General features: G+C 41.5%; 1 protein-coding gene across 5 annotated transcripts in view; it reads left to right on the forward strand.

Annotated features, from left to right (window-relative positions):
• The window catches only part of MCTP2 (multiple C2 and transmembrane domain containing 2), a 128,600-nt gene that overhangs the window by 45,202 nt on the left and 63,747 nt on the right, over window positions 1-19,651 (forward strand). For 4 of the 5 annotated variants that reach the window (XM_042039336.1, XM_042039337.1, XM_042039339.1 and 1 more), the window contains 5 exons: window positions 843-954; window positions 2,807-2,842; window positions 11,240-11,404; window positions 12,760-12,890; window positions 19,375-19,561. In XM_042039336.1, the coding sequence (XP_041895270.1) occupies window positions 843-954; window positions 2,807-2,842; window positions 11,240-11,404; window positions 12,760-12,890; window positions 19,375-19,561 (631 nt within the window). Of the gene's footprint in view, window positions 1-842; window positions 955-2,806; window positions 2,843-11,239; window positions 11,405-12,759; window positions 12,891-19,374; window positions 19,562-19,651 lie in introns of those variants that run through there. The other variant, XM_042039341.1, reaches the window with a different exon arrangement.

Raw genomic sequence — 19,651 nt, forward strand, 5'->3', positions numbered from 1 at the left:
CTCAGCCCCACAGGGCTCGGGGTACCTTTCTCTGGGGCTGGGGAGCGTTTTGCCCAGCTGCTGCCAGCGCCCCTTTTCCAGCCTCCCCCGCCTCCATCCGTGCCTGCAGCAGCTGCATCTGGCCCTGATTTAGTGCCGAGGCAAGCCCTGTGCCTTTTGTCTGCTGCTGCTGCTTGGGCTCAATGTGGAGCTGGAAGCCAGGAATTCAAGTTTTAGTTGTTTCTTTTATAGTCCCTTGCTGTGTGATGACTTTTTTGGGGAAAATGAGTTCTCCCTGTGCAGGGGGAATTGTAGCTCCCGTGGCCGTTGTATCTGAATTTCTAGAAATGCTAATTTATCCATGAGATAGTGCCACCAGGTAAATACCAGCATTCCTGTTTTCAGCAGGGGAACAGAGTCATGGAGAGGGATTAAAAGCAGGCAGAATAAATATCTCTGGAGTCAAATACAAGCCATTAATATTAGAAAATTCACTTGGATGAGTTTCCCTGTCACTCTTCCCTGTGAAGTGGAGGTAGTAGTAACTTAATTCAGTGTGCACCTGCATATGGAGAGTTATGAGTAGTGAGCAGTGCTGTAGGAACACTGTGCTGCATTATTAAAAGAGGGGTGTATTTTGTCAGAACCAAGAAGGAAATCTCCAGATTTCCCATTTTAACATTTAAACTCAATATTGGGAATTTCAGACAAGAAGCTGAAATTTGCACAGCTCAGCCTGACCTTTAATAATCAACTCGAGTTAACTGGAGTCGATAAATGCACAACTTTTTTTTCTTTTTCTTTTTCTTTTGCTTTTTCTTTTTCTTTTTCTTTTTCTTTTTTTTTTTTTTTTTTGCTTGTAGAACTACTGAACAGGTTTTAAAACTGGAAGATCCCAACAGTTTAGAAGATGACATGGGAGTGATTGTATTAAACTTGAGTCTAGCAGTAAAGCAAGGAGACTTCAAGAGAAATGTAAGTGGCTTAGGAAATCAAATTTATAGCTGGAATTTGTAGGGAGGAGAAAAGAAGAGCTGGCATAATCTGATTTACTGAGAAATGCCACCTTTATTTTCATCCTCTGAGACGCAATATTGAAATCGAGATAGAGCATAACTTTTAGAAAAAAAGCCCCATAGTTAGCTGGGTTAAAATTGTGTAGACGTTTGTAGTTGGATGCTTTTGTCTTGGGCATATGTCCAGCACTGCAATGGGCAGGTTGAAGAAAAGCTATTATATTTCCTTTTTTTGTTGTGGTTTTTAACAACAATGAAAAAACCTATCCATGTGAAACCTAAAAACTGAGTGAGCTTGGATGTTAAGACTTAAATTACCCCAGTCCTGTGGAGGAGCACCCAGGCTGAGAGGAGGACCTTGCTTGTAAAACCCCGATCTTCCCACTGACAGTTTCTTCACTGAATTAACTGAACTTGGCTCCTGATGCAGAAATGTGGTGATTAGTGATGTTAGAAACCCAGAGAAGCTGTTCAGAGACTGGGAACACCATAACTGAAGCTAATAGTTTTTTTTAAATTCCAGGTCCTGCACATGGCTTTTTTGCTTCTATTTTTAAAGATTTCTCCTAGTGTTTTATACAGAGTGTGCAGCACACAAATATTGGTGAAGTAATCCTGCTCCTGGCCAGCAAGGGGTGGAGAATACCCAAGATCAGGCAGTTACTTGGACTGTTAAGAAACAGACCTGATTTTAAATATTTGTAATACATATTAAGAGAAAATATTTCTACATGTTTTCTGCTGAGTTGAATATGAAAGTTGCTGTTTACAGCACATTGTTGAATTATAGGTATGGAATTCCAGCCTGAATGGGATTATTTATAGAAACATAAATGTTTCAAGGGGTTGGAAAGCAAAATGAGAAGCAGCTAGTGTAGGATATCTGCTGTTCGTAATTTATTTTTCAAATAGATGCCTTTTTGAGAAGTGTAAAATCTTAGTTAATAATAAGGTGATGATAGGCTTATTTTGACCTCACTATATGATTATTTAAAAGCTTAATGGCAATATTTAAAATAATGTTGTATTTATAGATCTATATTATAAGATGGTTTTTATTTGGATTGTGAACTCCCCTCTAACTTGTACAAGAGAGCATTGTTGGCATGTGTCTCTGGATTGCAGCAAAGATGTAAAGTTACTTTAGCAAAAAAGTTAATTTAGTCAGAAGAACCTCAGGAATTCTAGGATTTTTAGGAAGGCCTGAGCTAAAGTGGGCCTAGCTGGTGAAACAAAGCTTATTGGTTTAAGTAGCAGCTTTTGGTACTCTTGGGTGCTTAGTTAACATTCAGAGTGCAGATGATAGAAGATCTGGTGCACACTGTAATCTTTTTAAAGACAATGTTTTAAGCCCTCATATTTCACATGCAGATTGCTCAGCCATTTCCAATGGAGTCAGAATAGTGAAATAGCTCTGTCCACATTAGCACTTAACAGCAAGATGATTTTTTTTTTTTCCCTTTTTAAATTAGCTTACTGTAGAACCAGATGGCACCAAAAGTATAAGCCATGTTTCTTACTAATGGCTCTGGGTCCCTCCACTTTTTATTCTCAATTACTTTTTTTTTATTGCCGCTTTTTTTTGGTGCAATGCAGGTATTTTGAGTTTGTTGATTGTTAAGTTCCATGAGGCAGGGAAGGTAGATGGAGATGCAGTTGTATATCTAGCCCCCTACTTTGTAATAGGCTTTTCTAACTCATTTGACAAGCTGCTGTTTGAATTATTTTACTAAACACTTTCTCCATTTTACTCCTTATCTGTTTCCTTTCCCTGGATTCTCTTTGATGCAATAATGGGGACTCATGAACAGAGATGGTCAAGTCGAAAGAAACGAACTTCATCCAAGGTAATCCATACTGTTTTGTTTCACTTAAAGAAAATAAAGGTCCCCACCCAAAATATGTGCCCTCCTCTGAAACAGGCTAAACAAAGGAGAACCCCGAAGTGTAAAGGCAACCTGTCATAATGTGATGGCTGTGATAACCTTTGCTTTTTTGATTTTCCTTTCCATTGTGATGGGAAATTGCTGCTGTTTTCTAACTGTAGGTGCTATGGTGGTGTCTAGTGGCAAGAGAAACGAAGACCCCGTTCACAAAGAGCTGTAGAAAGAGAGAAAAACTTTCTGTACTACGGAAATGGGTGTAAAATCAACCAAAGTGAAAGGAGCTGTGGAGGGTTTGAGTTGTTTCAGAATACCCAGAAGGTGGTTGGTGCTGGAGTTGAACGAGGGTCTCCTGGATCCCAGTCTATCTTTGGGGCTGCCTCTCACCAGGGGTGGAATCCTGTGAGGCAGTGTTTAAGTGAGTCTGGTTGCCGCCGTGGGTTTTGAAATTCCTTTTGTTCTTGGGATAGAGGCTGAGCAGGGAGTTTCATTACCTCTGTTGTAACAGGATTTCCAAGATTTGTGTGTTGCCACACGTCCATGTAACTTGCTTCCCTCGGTCTCCTATAGGATCCCTGCAGGCTTCCATTACTTTTTTATTTCTGTATCATTTTTGCGTTAGATTTTAACTTGGTCAGGAAGCAGACTGTGGCTTTTTATGTGTTCTGTAAAGCTTTAATTTGCTATTGAGTAAATAACAATGATACAGACGCTGCAAGCCCCAGTACCCAGCTTGAGAGCTGTACAGACTCACTCTCTGAAAAGCAGAATTTGGCTCTTAAGATGAGTGTGTTCTCATGATATTTTCCCTCTGTAACTATCGGTTTGTGCCTAAATAAATTGAATCATTAACCTCCTCTTGTTTTATTCATTACAACTGTGGTGTGCTGTGCAGAGGAGCCAACCATCTCAGGTATTGTGCCAGCAAGGATGTTTTTGTCGATAGAAGAAGTGCATAGTACAGCCTTAGGAGCCCTGATTGCAGGGATATTGCAGTGCAGAGAGCTGCCAGGAATCCCTGAATGCCACATGATAGAAAGTGATGGAATAACTGAAGAGCTCATCACTTTAGTTTTTAACTGAAACTCTGGAAATTACTGTGCCCTCACTCAGTCAGTGTTGCTTGATCCTCCTCTTTCTCACACAGCTGTCCCTGGATGCTGGTTGGCTTTGGGACCTGGGAAAGGGAGTCAGGTTTCTAAACTCAGGTTCTTTTTCTTCAGAATAGCCAAAATTCTGTGTTGGTCGCTGTCACTGGAAGTTTTAGTGTGTATTTTTTTCATTTGTTTAGGGTTTTTTTTTGTTTGGTTTTTTCTTTTTGTTTTTACACAGTATCTCATTGCATTTAGTATAATTTTTTACATACGTGTTTTTGGACCTTTAGCTGTCAGCCTTTCAGCTCTCGAGACTCTGCCTTGTGCCTTAACACCTTTCAAAATAAAATTAAGAAATGCTGAAGCGTGGTGCTGATTTAGGAGACATAAAAGTGTTGTTTAAAAGGAAAAAAGCTTCAACCCTGTGCTCTGTTCTGTTCCAGTCACTAGAGGGTAGGAGAGCTTCAGCTCTTCCTAGGGAAGACACAGTTCATGCTCCAGTGTGATCTCTAAAGAAAACCTCTGTGACCATCCAAAGGCAGTAAAAAATATTTCCCAGCATGCGCTGGAAAAAATCTGACAAAGCAGTATTTCCTGGTTTATTGATTCTGCTACTGCACTAAAACACTAGTACTGTACATCAATAACCATCTTTAGTTAGGAAACTCTGGTCTCTGGAAGCAGTACTAGCAGTTTGTGGCAGAACATAAAGGCTGGGAAGAAAAATTGTGTGCATGGGGAATATAGGTGTCTAGGGAAGGCACAAGAGGTTATGGAAGAATAGCCAGAGAGTATGATGGGGTAGAAAACAATGTTGCTGGACGAGATAAAGATACAGGAATAAGAAGGGCAGGGGAAATGGAGAGAGCTCTGTAATGGATACACAAGCTTGTCTCTTTTTTGGCTCCTGAGCTGACTCTGGTTGGGTGTTGCAGGAGGAAAACACAGTATACTTTCCATTTGAGCAGCTGAACTGAGACATCTAAATTTCCTCTCTCCAGGTTTAGGCAAATAAAAGTTTTCTGTTTGAAATAGTTTTCCTGGGATTTTTTTTTTATGTGCTGAACTGCAGCTGACCCCTATTGTAATATTTAGCTTTTCCTCTTCTATAAATACAGGGAAAATGACTTATTTTAAGGATGGACAAAATGAATATAACTTTCACAGCTGTTTTTTAATCTGTATTGCCTACATGAAAGAAATCTGATTATCCTCTAATTTGACCATTTTATGTTGTCTTAATGCAGATTTGGCACATCAGTGTCCTAAATGAGTCTTTTCACATTAATCACGGGATTCTTGCTGACTTCCCAAATTTACCCCAAATGTTGATGGCATTGATACCTGTTGCAGCTCCATGTCAGACTGGCAAAGGGGCTCATGTGGGCTGTTGTGGATACTGTACTCTCTTCATGTGTGTTCTCTGAGCTCCCTTGCTTTTTGAGGAAAGAGCTGCATTTCAGACAACAGCAACAACTGTGTCAGCACAAGATGTCCAGTCCAGCTCCAGTAGCCTCATGGTCATTACAGGGAGTACGCAGGAAGGATTCCAGCAACTCAGTATGGTCTTTTAAATCATTTTGGAGCAAGAGCTGTTGAACTGCATGATTTAGGTATCTCTTGATTATTATGCAGTATATATTTTTCACTGCTGCTGGAAGGGAATCATTGCATATTTGGGTGGATTCCCAGGACATGGGCAGCACATGGTCCCTCATTTTTCATGGGAGCTGAGAACAGCATTGTCCTCCGTGGGAGCTGTTTTTCAAGAGTGTGGCTTTCTTCTTTTCCTCATGGAGGGTGGCATTGCAAAGGGAAGAGGATGCTGTTAGGCAGTATTAATATACTCACTCATATCTGTGTATTGACAAGCTCTCCCCTCTGTTCTGCTTTCCTTTCTGGGGCACAGAGGGAGTTGGTAGCTCTCTCTGCTGGAGCCCAGCATGCTGATGCTCAGTACTCTTGTTTGTCCCGGGTGGTTTGAGTCTCACCCTGAGTGCCCTGCATGCTATTTCCAGCATTTGTACAGCTGAATAACCTTTAAGTGTTGAACATCTAGGAGGCAGATAAGCAGGTCTGCTTGGGGTGGATTGGCCTGCAGCAGCTCAGTCCTGAAACAAAAGTGACGGAATTGCCACCTTGATAGCCTACGCTGATTGAATAAATTGGCTGAAAGGCTGACCGCACCCAAGTGCTCTTCAAGCATCTCATCGCAGGGGAAAATCCCTCACTCTCCTTTTTTTTTTTTTCTTTCCCCCTGTGAGGGCTGTTAGGTTTCATTTTTGTCTGCCTCATTGTGTTTGGCTCTCTCCCCCAGTCCCCCGTGGGCAGAGGGGCAGCGGAGCTCTCCAAGCGCTTCGCGGAGCGCGGGGACTCTCTCGCCACAGGGTCACGCGTCGTGGCGCCAATCTTGTGTTGGTTCACTTGCCTTTCCTGCTGCCCTCTCGTCTTTCCCAAGGGGAAACTGCCTCTGCAAAAATGGTTTCTCTGCCTAATGAGAAGAGGTCCGAAGAGTCCTCCTATTTGTGTGTTGTTGTTTTCTCAAATGGCAAATTACGTGGCCCAGTTTTGACGTTGACCTCTTCACAGGGATTGCAGCAGGCTTTCTGTTGTCCTGTCTCATCCTTTTACATGAAAGATGGGAGAGATGGGCTCACTTCACACTTGGCCACCTCGCCGTGTCATTTAAATGTACAATTTTTCTGCATCTCTTTATTGCTTCAAAAACAAGTTTGAACTTGGGGCATGTATGTATGTGTCAGGAAAAGAGGCAGATTTGAAAGCAGCCCTGATGCACCAGAGGGGATTTGCTGGGTGCCTATAGAGGGAGATTATACACAAATGGAGTTATCAGGGAGACTGGAGCTCCTAAAGGATTTGTGAAGCTGGGTCAATGAGCTGGTTCTTTCCCCTCCAAAGCTCTGTCATTCTTGTTCAGCTCCTGTATTTGGCTCTGTAAGGCCGAATACAGCCCACCTGCTCATTCTTTTTTAAACCAGAACCAGAAAGTGATAAAAAATTGAAAGTTGATGTGAAAAACTTTTATATTCATTTTGAAACCAGGAACAAGATTTTGAGAATGGTGATGTGAGCACTGATTTTTAATTTTTCTGTTCAGAGTTGTGGGATGGTTTTTGGGCAAATGTCCTTTCTAAGCAGTTGGGAGAAGAACCATCTTCTGATCCTTGTGTGGCAGGGTCCTGCTCTATAACCAGGCCATACTTTGGCTTCAGAGATTACTCATTACTTACCTGATGTTGCACAGTGCCTAAATCTGCAGTAGACATGAGTTCTTAGACTTACAAAACATCTAGTTTAAGGAATAAGGCTCTCTGGATATGTGTGCTTATTGTCTGGGTTTTTTTTTTTTTCTGGCTGGCTTGTTTGAAGGATGTCTTTAGTTCCAGTTTTAATCTATTTTACAGCAGTGAATTGCTCATAAAGGTGACCTTTATGGTGTTACTGCTTATTTGCACACAGAGCCCAGCCAAAATCAGAGCTCTGTCTAGAGACAACCCTCAAATTCTGGTCTCAAGGCTACCTTGATTTCAGAAATGATGAGGGGAAGAAATAAGCAAGCTTGTCCAATGCCTTGTGCTTGGGACATGTGCCAGCTTCTATCATAAATCATGTGTTTCTTAGTTTCCAGCCCTGTAATTCCTGATCCCAGCTTCAGCCAACATTTTTGTACCTCGGCAAGGCACCTTTACTTAGGTCTGGGATGTAGCCAGAGTGTGAGCAGAGAGCTTACAGGAAAATATAGCAGGAGAGGCCTGAAGGACCTGGCATCCAGTGTGGGAGCCCAGCTGGAAAGGGCTCAGGTTCAGCAGGGGAGGAGCTGCAGTACCCAAGTGTGGAGGCATCAGTAGCCAGAGAGGTAATAGCAAAGGGAAGAGCTGAATGGATAAAACACTTCAAAATTGTCACTGATGAAGCAGTTATGTCCTTATTTTCTGGCCAGTATGGACCGAGGCTTTGGCTTTCCTGGTCTCATTGTGAAGGCAGGTTAGGGTAATGGTGGCTGGAGGCAGGGAGAGTGTTTGGGGTGGTTTTTTTCGTGCTTGTTTTGCCCAAGTAACTTTGTTGGACTAATGGCTGTGCTGCTCTGTGCTCTGCTCTGCAATAGTTTTGCCAACTCAGAGGGAGGCTGTGAAGTTTAATCAATTAGCTCTGTGTAAATCAGTCTGAAATGAGTAGGTGTGGGGTATCAGAGAGGAGGTAAGACTTCTAAAATAAATAATGTGGTATCATTTTCTTGTCACCTGGGAGGCATTTTCCATAGTGCAGACTTCCCTAGGCAGCACTAAAGTTGACTCATTGAAGGCCTGGGTCTGTGGGTCTACCACACATCTGATTTTCCCCAGACGTGCTTCCTTCCCGAAACTGTGAGTGGAATCTGAGACACTGCCTGTTTCCCCGGGATTTCCATCAGGGTGGTCAGAGGAACAGCCTGCCAAATACCTGGGGAGGCTGGAGAGGTGGCCACAGAGCAAGTACAGAGGGGCTCTTTGGTGCTACGAGGCACAGGAAATGTGCCAGACCTGCTGAGCAGACTCCGTGGGGGTGACCTGGGCATGTCCAGGAAACCCAGAACATTCCTCATGTGATGTGTCTTGCAGGGGTGTAAGGCGAGCAGTGCTCTGCTTGGAGAGAGGCTTGTGCCAGTGGCAGGGCTGGACTGGGGGAGCTGGGAAGCTGGGGCAGTCATGGAGGCTGCGTGGAGCTGCTGCAGGTCAGCACTGTACCCTGAACCAGTTGCAAACATCTTGGCTCCACTCTGCAGTGGGATGCTCTCAAGTGATGCTGGATCTCATGCAGGTCCTGTTAGCTGGAGACCAGCACACCCCTCTTCTGAGAGGAGCACAGTGCTTCTGCAGCAGCACAGCCAGAGAAGGGGGTGCACAAGGCTCCTTGCTTGGGGCCACCTGTTCTGGGAGGTCAAGGTTGGTGCATTGCAATGTGTTCCAGTAATACTGAGTGCAGGTGCTGATTTTTCCTGTGTGGGACTGTGTGGGATCCAGGCTGGTTTGGGTACCTCCCAACAGTCCTTTGAACTGTCAAGTCAGCAGCTACAAGGGTGGGGTTATGTGTGCTGTAGAGCTGGGGTAGGAAGGTCCCCAATGCTAAGTGACTCCCTAAAATACTGGCCAGGATGAAAAAAAGAAAAGAATCCAAGTTTGATTTGAAAACTGAGTGATAACAACTGTCTTTTGTGTTCAGCCTGGAAGCTTTGAAGAGAGCTGGATGCTTTGTTTTTAAAAGAAATTGTAACGTGGATAATAAACTTCATCTGTTTTTTGTGGGTTTTTTTGGGTTTTTTTTTGTGAACTAACATCAAATACCTCTTCCTCCTCCAAGGAAGGAGCAGGAGGGGGAGGGAAAGTCCTTACTCCTAAAGCAGCGAGTACATCACATCAAACATGACTGTGTTAAATACTAAAATGTTCAAAGTACAAGCGAGATAGATAAAGGCTTTGATGGGAAGTGGATATTTCCCAGGGACATTACAAGCAATAATCCAGATGTTATGGTGTAATGCAATGAGTGTCCATGGATAGATGGGGAGCTCAAGCCAAGCAGCGCCTGCTGTAGGCCTTAGCCCTCCACTCCCATGCTGTTACGCCATATGGAAGCAATCTCCAGGCCCCCTTAATAGCCAGCTTTGGATTCCATTTTCACAGGGCTCATAGAGCTAAGTGGAGCTGTTTTATGGACAAGTTAGATAGAAGCCTTTCCAAGATAAACATCCAATTCGAAATTAGGACATACCAAGCTGCAAAATTATTTTAGGGCATATTTCATGGAAGCACTGCCATTTTTCTAAGGCGATTGCCAGACTGTAGAATGCCCTTTGATCCCTTGTGGACATTACTCCCTTTTTTATAAAAAGGGTTTTGAAATAGTTGCAGTGTTTAGGGAGGAATATATCTGCTGGGACTTTGAAGTATGTCCATGGGAACAGTCATGCTTTAGCTTTTTGGCCCAAAAGACGAACTTTAAAAAAAAAAAGAGAGAAAAGAAATTACATTGCAGCTGGATTTATGAATCAAAATCTCGTTTTCTTTTTAAAGGTAGGAATTTTTACCCGTTGCGCCAGGAAAGCCAAACGGGGTGTTTAAATAGAAGTATATTGATATGCTTGTGGGATTCAGAATTCAGTATTTTAACCAGTAAAAAGCAAGTAAAAAATTTGTGAGTTCACCACCTATGATTTAAGAATTTTGTTGCCGGGTAATTGATCCATAAAAAGTAATCTTCAGACATCAGGTGCTTTTGCAATCGTTTTATTTAGCAACAACATTTCTTACTTGCTTTTAAAGCTAACACGTCCTGTTTTAAAGTGACTTGTGAAATCTTCTCCTCCGTCTTGCTCCCACCTGTACATGACATGATTGAAGCTCCAAAGTGTGGCGAGTTAAAAGTTGCTTCAGGAGAATAAAATATGGCAGGATTTTTACTGCGGGAAGAAAAGTATAGCCTTGAGTTTTAATGTTTCCAGCTCACTCCCCCAAATAAAGGCCTATTTAATCATCCTCTGTCCAATAAAATATTGCCAGTTAGCAAACTGTTAGCGCAGCCGTGCTGTGCAAGATGAAGCTGTGAAGGTAACAAATGTGGCTACCAGGTAACCATAACTCCAGATAAAGAGCCTGGTGGTGTCAGTGTTTTTTCAGCAGGCATCAGTATTTTTGATTCGTGGGCTCAGTTTCTGGAAGCAGGAACAGCAAAGGCAGCGGGCAAAGAGCTAACGCAGGCGGCGGGTGGCTGAGTGATGGAGGAGGTGGAAGATGCTGCTCAGCCTTTCACCTGGCCATGGGCTTTATGGTCCTGGGCTGCCTCCCCAGAAAGGACAGACCCGCGTTTTATGGATGTAGCTGGAGACATTTTAAGAGTTTACTTTAGTTTCTCCCCTGTTCCAGTCCCCATCGCTCTCCCGTGCCTTTCCCTGAGCCAAGGTAACAGATTGCTCTCAGTGCTTGAGGTCTGCTCTTGCCAGGGCTCAGCCAGGGTAGCTGAAGGCAACTTCTCTGGTGGTTTAAGCAAACCCTGCTGATTTTGCTGTGACATTGAGCACCAGCCCTTCACAGGGCCAGCTGTAGTACAGTCAGACAGAAAATCCATAGCATCCTACTGCCCTCCATTGCTTGCTCACCCTTGGGGAAGCGTGGTGTCTCTCACTCCTGGTGTGCTTTCATATCACAGTTAACATGAGCATGAAAATGTCTTTGGGTCTTGAAACATTTCATGTTGCTGCCTTGCTTTTCAGACGAGTTTCACGCGGAACGTGCGGCTCTCCGAGTCTCTGCGCAAGAACCAGCTGTGGAACGGGCTGGTCACCATCACCCTCTTGGAGGGGAAGAACATGCCCAGGGGAGGCTTGGCAGAGATTTTTATTCTCCTCAAACTGGGGGATCAAAGATACAAGAGCAAGGTAAGTATTAAGGATTTCCTTGAGATGTCTGAAGTCAATAAGGTGCTTGATGTTTCTTTTACCGGTGTTGCTGCCTCAGATGGAACTATTCTTGATGTTCTTTAAGGTAAGTGAGTTCAACACCAGGAGACCAGTCCAGAAGCATTAACATTTTGCTCCGTTTTCATGCCAGTAGAGAAAGAGCAAGTTAGGAATATATTGTGTGTTATCTGTGTTTTGTGTGTTTAACATACTCATCATGTTGATGGATGTTTGACATTAATATGAAATGAAATAAAGCTACATGCATCACACATCTGTTTTGTTCTCTGCCAGTACAGAAGCTGGGTTTCCAGTGTTAGGTCTGCTGGAGAAGTAGACTTGAAATGGTTTGCAGTGCAGGGGAATTATTATTCTTTTAAAGTTCCTTTCTTGAAAAATATGTTATATATTGCAGAACTTGCCCCCTAAACAGACAAAATGTTCCGTGGTTTTGATATTAATTTTTATTTTTCTAGGCTGTGTTTATCTGTATACAGTTCAGTTTCATAAGAATCTAAGAAATGAATGGGGTTCCCAAAGATACACATTTCATCTGCAAAGTCTAGTAAGAAGAGAGGCTATAATTAAAATAATACTCTGTTGAGAGAGTAAGAGCTCTGCATGTCATGGACTGGAAGTGCAGAGGAGGAGAAAACAAACCTCCTCCTGTACAAAATGTACAGAGCAAGTTCACAGAACATAACATTTGGATGTAGGCACATCTGAAACCTGCACTCTGTCCCTCACATCAGACCTCAAACCAAGGTCATGATATGTTTTTTATTTAGGAAAGTAGTTTTGAAAAATAACAAATGGTTTAGTTACTTTAGAATAAATAGATGTTATTCCTGTTACAATCCCTTTTCATGCATCTCTCTAATGGTCCATAGATGTGTTGTGAATCTGCAAGGCTGAGCTGTTTGTTTAACACAGAAGGGTAAAAAAATACGGCTTTGGGTTCCTTAATTCATTCAAACCTGTTTCCAGGTGACTGACCTCAAAAGGGTTGTTCCTGATTTCTTCCAGTGTGTGATGGTGAATGATGACCACAGCCCACTGGAAGTGGAACTGGTGGTCTACCTTGTATTTCAGAATTTCTCCAGCCATTCATTCAGATAACAACTGTCTGTTGTAATGAGAGGGAGGAAAGAGAATATTTAGGAAGATGAGACTATATGTGATGGGCTGGGGGGCTTTGGTTGGAATGACATTAGTGCTTGATGCTCTAACATCCAGCCTTGTTCTGTAGAGTTGATTTCTTTTTTTCTTTTTGCTTTACTGTGAAAATAAGTACTGTTTAAGAAAAGTAAATATTATAACTGCATGTTTTCTAGACACTGTGTAAGAGTGCAAATCCTCAGTGGAGGGAACAGTTTGATTTTCACTACTTCTCTGACAGGAAGGATATGTTGGACATTGAGGTGTGGAGAAAGGATAACAAAAAGCACGAGGAGCTTTTGGGAACGTAAGTTGGGTTTGAGTTAGATTTTTTTGTTTTGGTGGGGGGAGAATGGGGCAAGTACAAAAAATAAAGTGATTTCGATTATTCTTTTTTTTTAACTGATCAATTTGTTTTCATTTACCAGCATCATAATGTATTTTTCTCTCCTTATTCCAGTAATGTCCAGGTTATGTTTATATTATGTTTATTAAAACCTATTAATAGGTAATTGATTAGCCAAAATCTGAATGCAGAGACACCCAAGCTGCCTCTAAAACCCAAAATATTGTGGGGACTCAGTGGCATTGAGGAGGCAGGATTTTTCTGTATTTTTGTGGTGATATTGCTCCACATCCTTATACACTCTGCCAGTGCCAGCCCAGGGATCTTTGTTTTCCTTTGAGGGTGGTGTCCCTTTTTTTCTGTTTACACTTTGATGTTGTGTTCTTCTATGATGCTTTAATTCCATGCCACTCTATCTGAATTTGTACAGTGTTATTTTCTTAGTAGTACCTCTCCCTTCCTTCCTTTGGCTTTCAGCATTGTCCTGTGGACCCATCTCCTCAAACAGCATCTGTGCTCTTGGGTACATGCAGCAGCACCAAGAACCATTCACTTTACTGGAGACCCTCTTTGTTCTGTCCATGCTCATCTGCTGGCAGGATCATTGCCACAACTCTAAATTTCCTGAGGGTGGGGACCCTGCCTGCCATTGTTTGCTGCTCTCACCTGGCCGGGGTTTCACAGCTTGCTTACTAAGTAACAGTAACTCATAAGAACATTCTCTTACTTCAAGCATTCAAATAGTTTGAAACTATTCACTGAGAAGAACAATGCCCTTTGGCTCTACAAATGTTTGTGGTTTTGCAGAGCAGGAAATTCTTTCTGGCTGAGTGCTGTTGCTCATCACATGGAGAAGTGGCTGGAGATGAATCTGTTCCTTCCATTCTCACAGTTACTTCCATTACTTCTGATATTCTGTTTAGAGTTAAGAAATAAAGCAGTGTTTGCAGCTGCCTCAGGTCAGTCTCCCTGATGCTGGAGCAATTCTTCCTCAGGTTTTTCCCCTTTATTTTAATTTTTCCTTATGTTTCCCCCCCTTATTTTCCTACTGGTTTCTGGCAGGTGGTACTTAGTGTGGCAAAAACTATCAGTGAAACCCTTATTCTATTCAGCACTGGTGAGGTCTGTGTGGTAGATTTACCTGAAAGTAAAGGTAAATCTTCCAGGGTAAATTCCTGGAAGTGTTGAAGATCAAGTTGGATGGGGCCCTGAGCAGCCTGTTCTAGTGGAAGGTGTCCCTGCCTGTGTCAGGGGGGTTGGACAAGATGATCTTTAAGATCTCTTCCAACCCAAACAATTCTGTGATTCTATGTTTAAATTTATTTTTTATGTCTATGTGGAGAGAAAATTTTCTGCTTTTGTTGTCTTAAGCACAGCAAATTGGCTGTAGCATCAAAACAGGAAAAAATACACTAGTTTTTGAAGAGCAATTGCAAGAATAGGTAAACACCAAATGCATAATAACAAGTATTGTTTTTACAATGTAGAAACTTTTTGACACCCTATAAATAATATTTTATGAAGGGCTCAAATGCAGTCTAATCTGGAAAAGGATTCTGTTGGAAAAACAGCATTATGAGGTGCCATGTTTATTGTCTCCATGATTTCCAAGTTGAGTTGTGAGATTTCTGGATTTCACAACATCATTGTAAGAAATATTCTTTAGTGAAATGTTTGTGGGTTATATTCGGTCATTACACACAGCAGTACAGCCAACTGCCCTCAAATAATTCACATGGTTTTAAGGAAAAAGCAAAATTTTCTGGATCTGAGTTAATAATTTTGTGGTCTATTTATGAATAGAGTTAGAATTCATTATGCTCCCTTCCAGCCTGTTCAACCTTCAGCTGTGCTGGTTAAACCTTTAAATATATGCATGTTTTTAATATTTAAATGAAGTTGGAGGTGCTCACAGCGGAGTCAAATCTGATAATCCCGACTGCAGAACTTTTGTGGCATAAAGACTCCTGTTAATTCCTTTAGACCCAGGATTTCAGATAGTATGGATGCCTTAAGCCTCTGGAATATGGTTCTTCTCCCAGGCATAATTTGGTTTCAAGGTAAAATACTGTTCCTGAAATAGGACCTGAAGTGTCTGTGGAGAGCATGGAACATGTAGAATAAGGAATGCCTTGCACCTCTGGTGCTGAGCACAAACACCTGGGGTGTTTGTCTGCTTCTGAATTAGTGAGGAAGCATTTCATGTCACCCTTCTATCACAAAACAAACCCTCACTGTCAGTGCACATCACAAGCTAAATTATTACATTCAGCCTACCTGCAGTCTCCTTAAAGCTTCAGCTGGGTCCAATTTCTCTTCCTCACTTAAAATCCCGCAGCCCTGAGTGGTTCAGCTGCAGCGTCTGGCACTGAGGGCTGGCTGCATTTTGGTGCTGGATGAAATAATCCCTCTATTTAGTCTGCACAGGACTGTTAGTAACATTTATTGAGTGCTTTTTGTGTCCTTTGGGATAAGAGGCATGCTATAAACAGGAGACGCTGTTAATGTATATGAATAAACAAAGGTGTTAACGTGTGCAGAATTTGTCCAGGCAGAGTTAAATTGTTTATGCCAGGTTGTTAGTGTTTCTGCACTGGGGGATATGTTCTGAAAAAAGAGATGCTGCAGAACATTGACAGGTTTTCCTTCACATATTTACCTCAAGAAAGAGGTTTTACAAAAATTGCTAAACTTAAGCCCATGAGCTCTGAGACTGGAGTGCATCCAATATCTTTATGATGAATGCCTCCAGGAAACTGTCTTTGCAATAAGAAACAACCCATGTTTTAAAGGCTGTGCTGTTGGGATGGAGCAGTAAAATCCCCACTATGGCTGCAACCAAAACCTTCACTTAAGTTTCACCAGGCTCTGGGATGAATCAGAAAAACAAAATTTATCCATGGAATAAGTCATAATGAGACCTTACTAATTGTTTCCCTGACACCTGTGGTGTTTGAAATTCCAGGTACTAATCACAGATACATCTTTCTGTACTCTGTGGTAATGATCCTGATCTCTTTTGTGAAGGGCTTTCAAGGAGTCTGCAGGGAGTAAAATGGCAATGTTCTGTACAGATTTTTTTGTATGTATTTATATATATTTAAAGATTCCTGTCATGATTTAATTAATTGTGAATGGGAAAGTAAAATACAACTCCATGGCTAGTAAGAAGCAAACCTCAGCACTTTTTAGTGAAATTTTAACATGTGATTCTCTGATAAACAGATGTTTTAATCCCAAATTTACTGTGTACTGTTCTCAAGTACTATTCCTCTGCAAAATGAATAAAAAAAAGGGGGAAAAAGAAGCTACAGGTGAGGGCTTTAAATCAGAAGAACAGTCTTAAATGAAAACTAAAGCTCTACAGGACTAGAAGCTAATATAGGGGTGTAGACCTCAATATTGATCAGGAGGTGGAAGGAAAGCATTTAATTAATTGTGGTTAAAAGAAAGAAAAGTGTTACAGTTGTGTGCACAATGCATTCTTAACTTAGAGAACTGCAGCCCCTATAGGTTGTGCATGTAGCCACTTGTGTGAAAGATTATGTCTGAATTTAATATGTAACATAGCAAAACATGACAACAAGCAGAGCTATCCTATCCTGAGATAGGATTACTGTTGAGGATTTAACTCAGGAGATCATTTGTATCACCTGAAATACAAATATTCTGAGAGTTTTGCCCTTTGCATTCAGATCAGACAACTTTTAAACAAAAGTTGATTACCTCCATTAGTTTGATTCTGTGCCCATCTCAATAATCTCCTACTACTTTCCTGTGAAATAATTATCCGTAATAAGATCTTGCAGATAGCTGAGGAAGAAAGAAAGGAAGAGTTTCTGTTTCAAGAGAACGAGGGAAGTAGTTTGAAAATCATTAGACTCGTTTTAATAGTGTAGAAGTGTTTGTGTGGAAATTGCTGAATTTGTATAGCAAATTGAATGTCTAATTGTTTTACCAAGCTGCATCCTTTGCAGTCTGATCGATTATGTTGTATAACCTAAATGAAACAGGTTGTCTTTTTTGTTTTTTCTTAAGCCTTTTTCCAGTGCAAATGTGGATTTTCTTTTCAGCTCCTCACAAGAAAATAGAGGCATACCTTGAGTGAACACAGATGTTTTAAGGAAAGTTAGTTTGCACAGAAATGAGACATGATTTGAGGAAGAAATACTTACACTCCACCTCCTGCTGTTTTCCCTTCCACATGTGTGTCCCTCCGACCCCCACACCCTTATTCTCCATCTTTTCTTTGACCTTATGCGAATCAAATTCTTTTAAGAAGAGAAGCAATTCCAATTTGCCAAAACAACATGGAATTATATTTAACTTTGCCTTTGACATATGATGGAGTTCTGAGCTTATCTATTGGTGGGAGATGCACTGTTGTCCGAACAAGTTGTGTTTTCTGTCTTACTCCATGGAAAGTTTTAAACATAAAAAACAACTGCAGCTTTTCCCAGTTGTGGACTGTGTCGAGTGGGTGGTGTATGAAATGCTGATGTGGGAGACATGGCCTCTCTTGCCAGCTGAACCACAGACCAGCTGGGTGACCTTGAGATTTCCCCTCTCCTTCCTTCAGTTTCTTCATCTGGAAAAAAACCCAAAAAAACCACAAAGCAAACTAAACTCCATGATAAGGATACATGCCCCCTTTTGTGCTGATACCCAAAGTATCACTGAAACTCCTGCAGCCTGAGACACAGTGGTGTTAATGCAGCCAGGGTGATGCTGACCTCCAGTGTGGAAATGATAAGGGCTTTTTCTCAAAAAGAAATAAGGTCTTTTCTCTCTCTTTGTTGTTGTTTTGTTTTCTTTCCTGCTGTAACTTTTCCTGTCATATCTTTCTGAAGAGTCTAGGCGTAGCAATGAGCTTTAAATGCAACCTCTCACACTTGGAAATGGTGTTGAGAGGCAGCCTACGCGCCGAGCCGTCTTGGTACTCTGCCTGGTTTATTTTCCTTCTCTTTCAAAGCACTTGAAAGCAGTTAATAAGAGTAAACTTGAAACCTGTTGTACCTCCAGAGCAGTGGAGAGAAAAGAGCACACTTAAGGCAAAGTTGTTCCGGTTAATTGTGGTCAGAGGAAGCTTAAGGAGTTGTGTTGTAATCCATGGAGCTACTGGACAACTTAGAAACTCATCAGAGCAGTGGCTTTTACTTCCTAACACGGTTTCTTGGGTTCTCAGGCTGAAATGTTTTGAGATTTTTTTTTTTTTCCTTTTTTTCCCCCTTTTAGCATTCGCAGAAAATAGGCTGTTAAGAAGCGGAAAGCATGCAATTTATAGCAGATGGGCATAAACTGCTCCAGCTCTACTACTGGAATGGGATCAATCAGGAACACTACATGCGCCATTTACCCAGAAGAAACCCACCTGGGGGAACCCTGTGGAATTTTAGCCTATTAAGACAACACCTTAACAAGTTTAGTTTAAATAAAAACTTGTCGGCAGGCATTAAGCGAAGCAAAACCCCCTTGCTCTCCATCATCCACTGCCCATCCCTTTGAGAAATGTCCCTCCTCTTGCAGTGTGGCAGCAAACCTTCTCCTTCCTTATTTTTGTTGGTTTTTTGGTTTTTTTTTTTTTTTTTTTTTACCCTTTTTTCATCTGCAACTTTTGCTCAGCCTGTTCTTACAAGCCAAGCCCCACGGAGGTTCAAGAAAGTTCCACTCCATTAACTGGACTTCTAAATAGAAGGCATTTAGCTGAGCCAAGTGATTAGGCTTTTTGTTGCATTTAACCACTCCCTTCATGTATAACTGGCTGCCTGGTGATCTCTCTGCTTTAGCCCATACTCATATTTTATTATTGTCTCTTTATGAATGTTTGAATGTTTCTCTTTTATCCTCTTTGTTTTATTTTTGGGGGAAGTATCAGGTTAATGATACGTATTATGTGCAAGGAGTGGGTGGGGGGGGACTTTTAAGACAATCCTTCCCTTTGGGAAATATAACAGTACACTGAAAATGTAGCTCTAGTAAGGCTTGTAAAAGAGATTGGGGCATACAGTATAATGTAGCATAAAATGGAGTATGTGACTTTAAAGAAACTAATCTATTTTAGACTAATGTTTTAAATTTTGCATTTGCCCCTTTTCTTTTCCCCCCGGTGAAATAAAATTGTGTTTCAAATCCATGACAAAACACTGGGGGATTTTAGAGGGGAGGTGAGGCAGGCCAGAGTTAAGTTTTCCTCCTGTACTTGCAGCCCAAACCTTTTACTTCCCCTTACCAGCAGACGGACCAGAAAGCAAAACTTGACAGTAAGTGCAATGGAAATTGCCTAGCTGGTTTCCTGTGTTTAATTTTGAGATTTTTTTTTTTTTTTTGCATTCTTTCCATCTTGAAGAAGCAATAAGTTTTGGTGTCTGCTTGCTACTGAAATCAATACAAATGTTGTTTTATTATTATTTTTTTTACTATCTAACCCTTGGCAATGTCGTTCCAGGTGCCACGTTGACATTACTGCCCTGCCAACAAAGCAGACCAATTGCTTGGAGCTGCCTCTGGAAAAACATCCAGGGTCCCTGCTGATGCTGATTGCTGTTGCCCCATGTACAGGAGTGTCTATCTCTGATCTGTGTGTCTGTCCTTTGGGAGACCCCAACGAACGACAACAGATTTCTCAGCGTTATGTGAGTTTGTGTTTTTTTTTTTTTTTTTTCCTTTTTTATTTCTTCTTTCTCTCTTTTTTTTTTTTTTTTTTTTTTTTTTTTTTTTTTTTT

The sequence above is a fragment of the Corvus kubaryi genome, unplaced genomic scaffold (genome assembly GCF_017639235.1).
Source record: "Corvus kubaryi isolate FWS band 111438036 unplaced genomic scaffold, C.kubaryi_AGA036_p1.0 37394, whole genome shotgun sequence".
Taxonomy (NCBI): domain Eukaryota; kingdom Metazoa; phylum Chordata; class Aves; order Passeriformes; family Corvidae; genus Corvus; species Corvus kubaryi.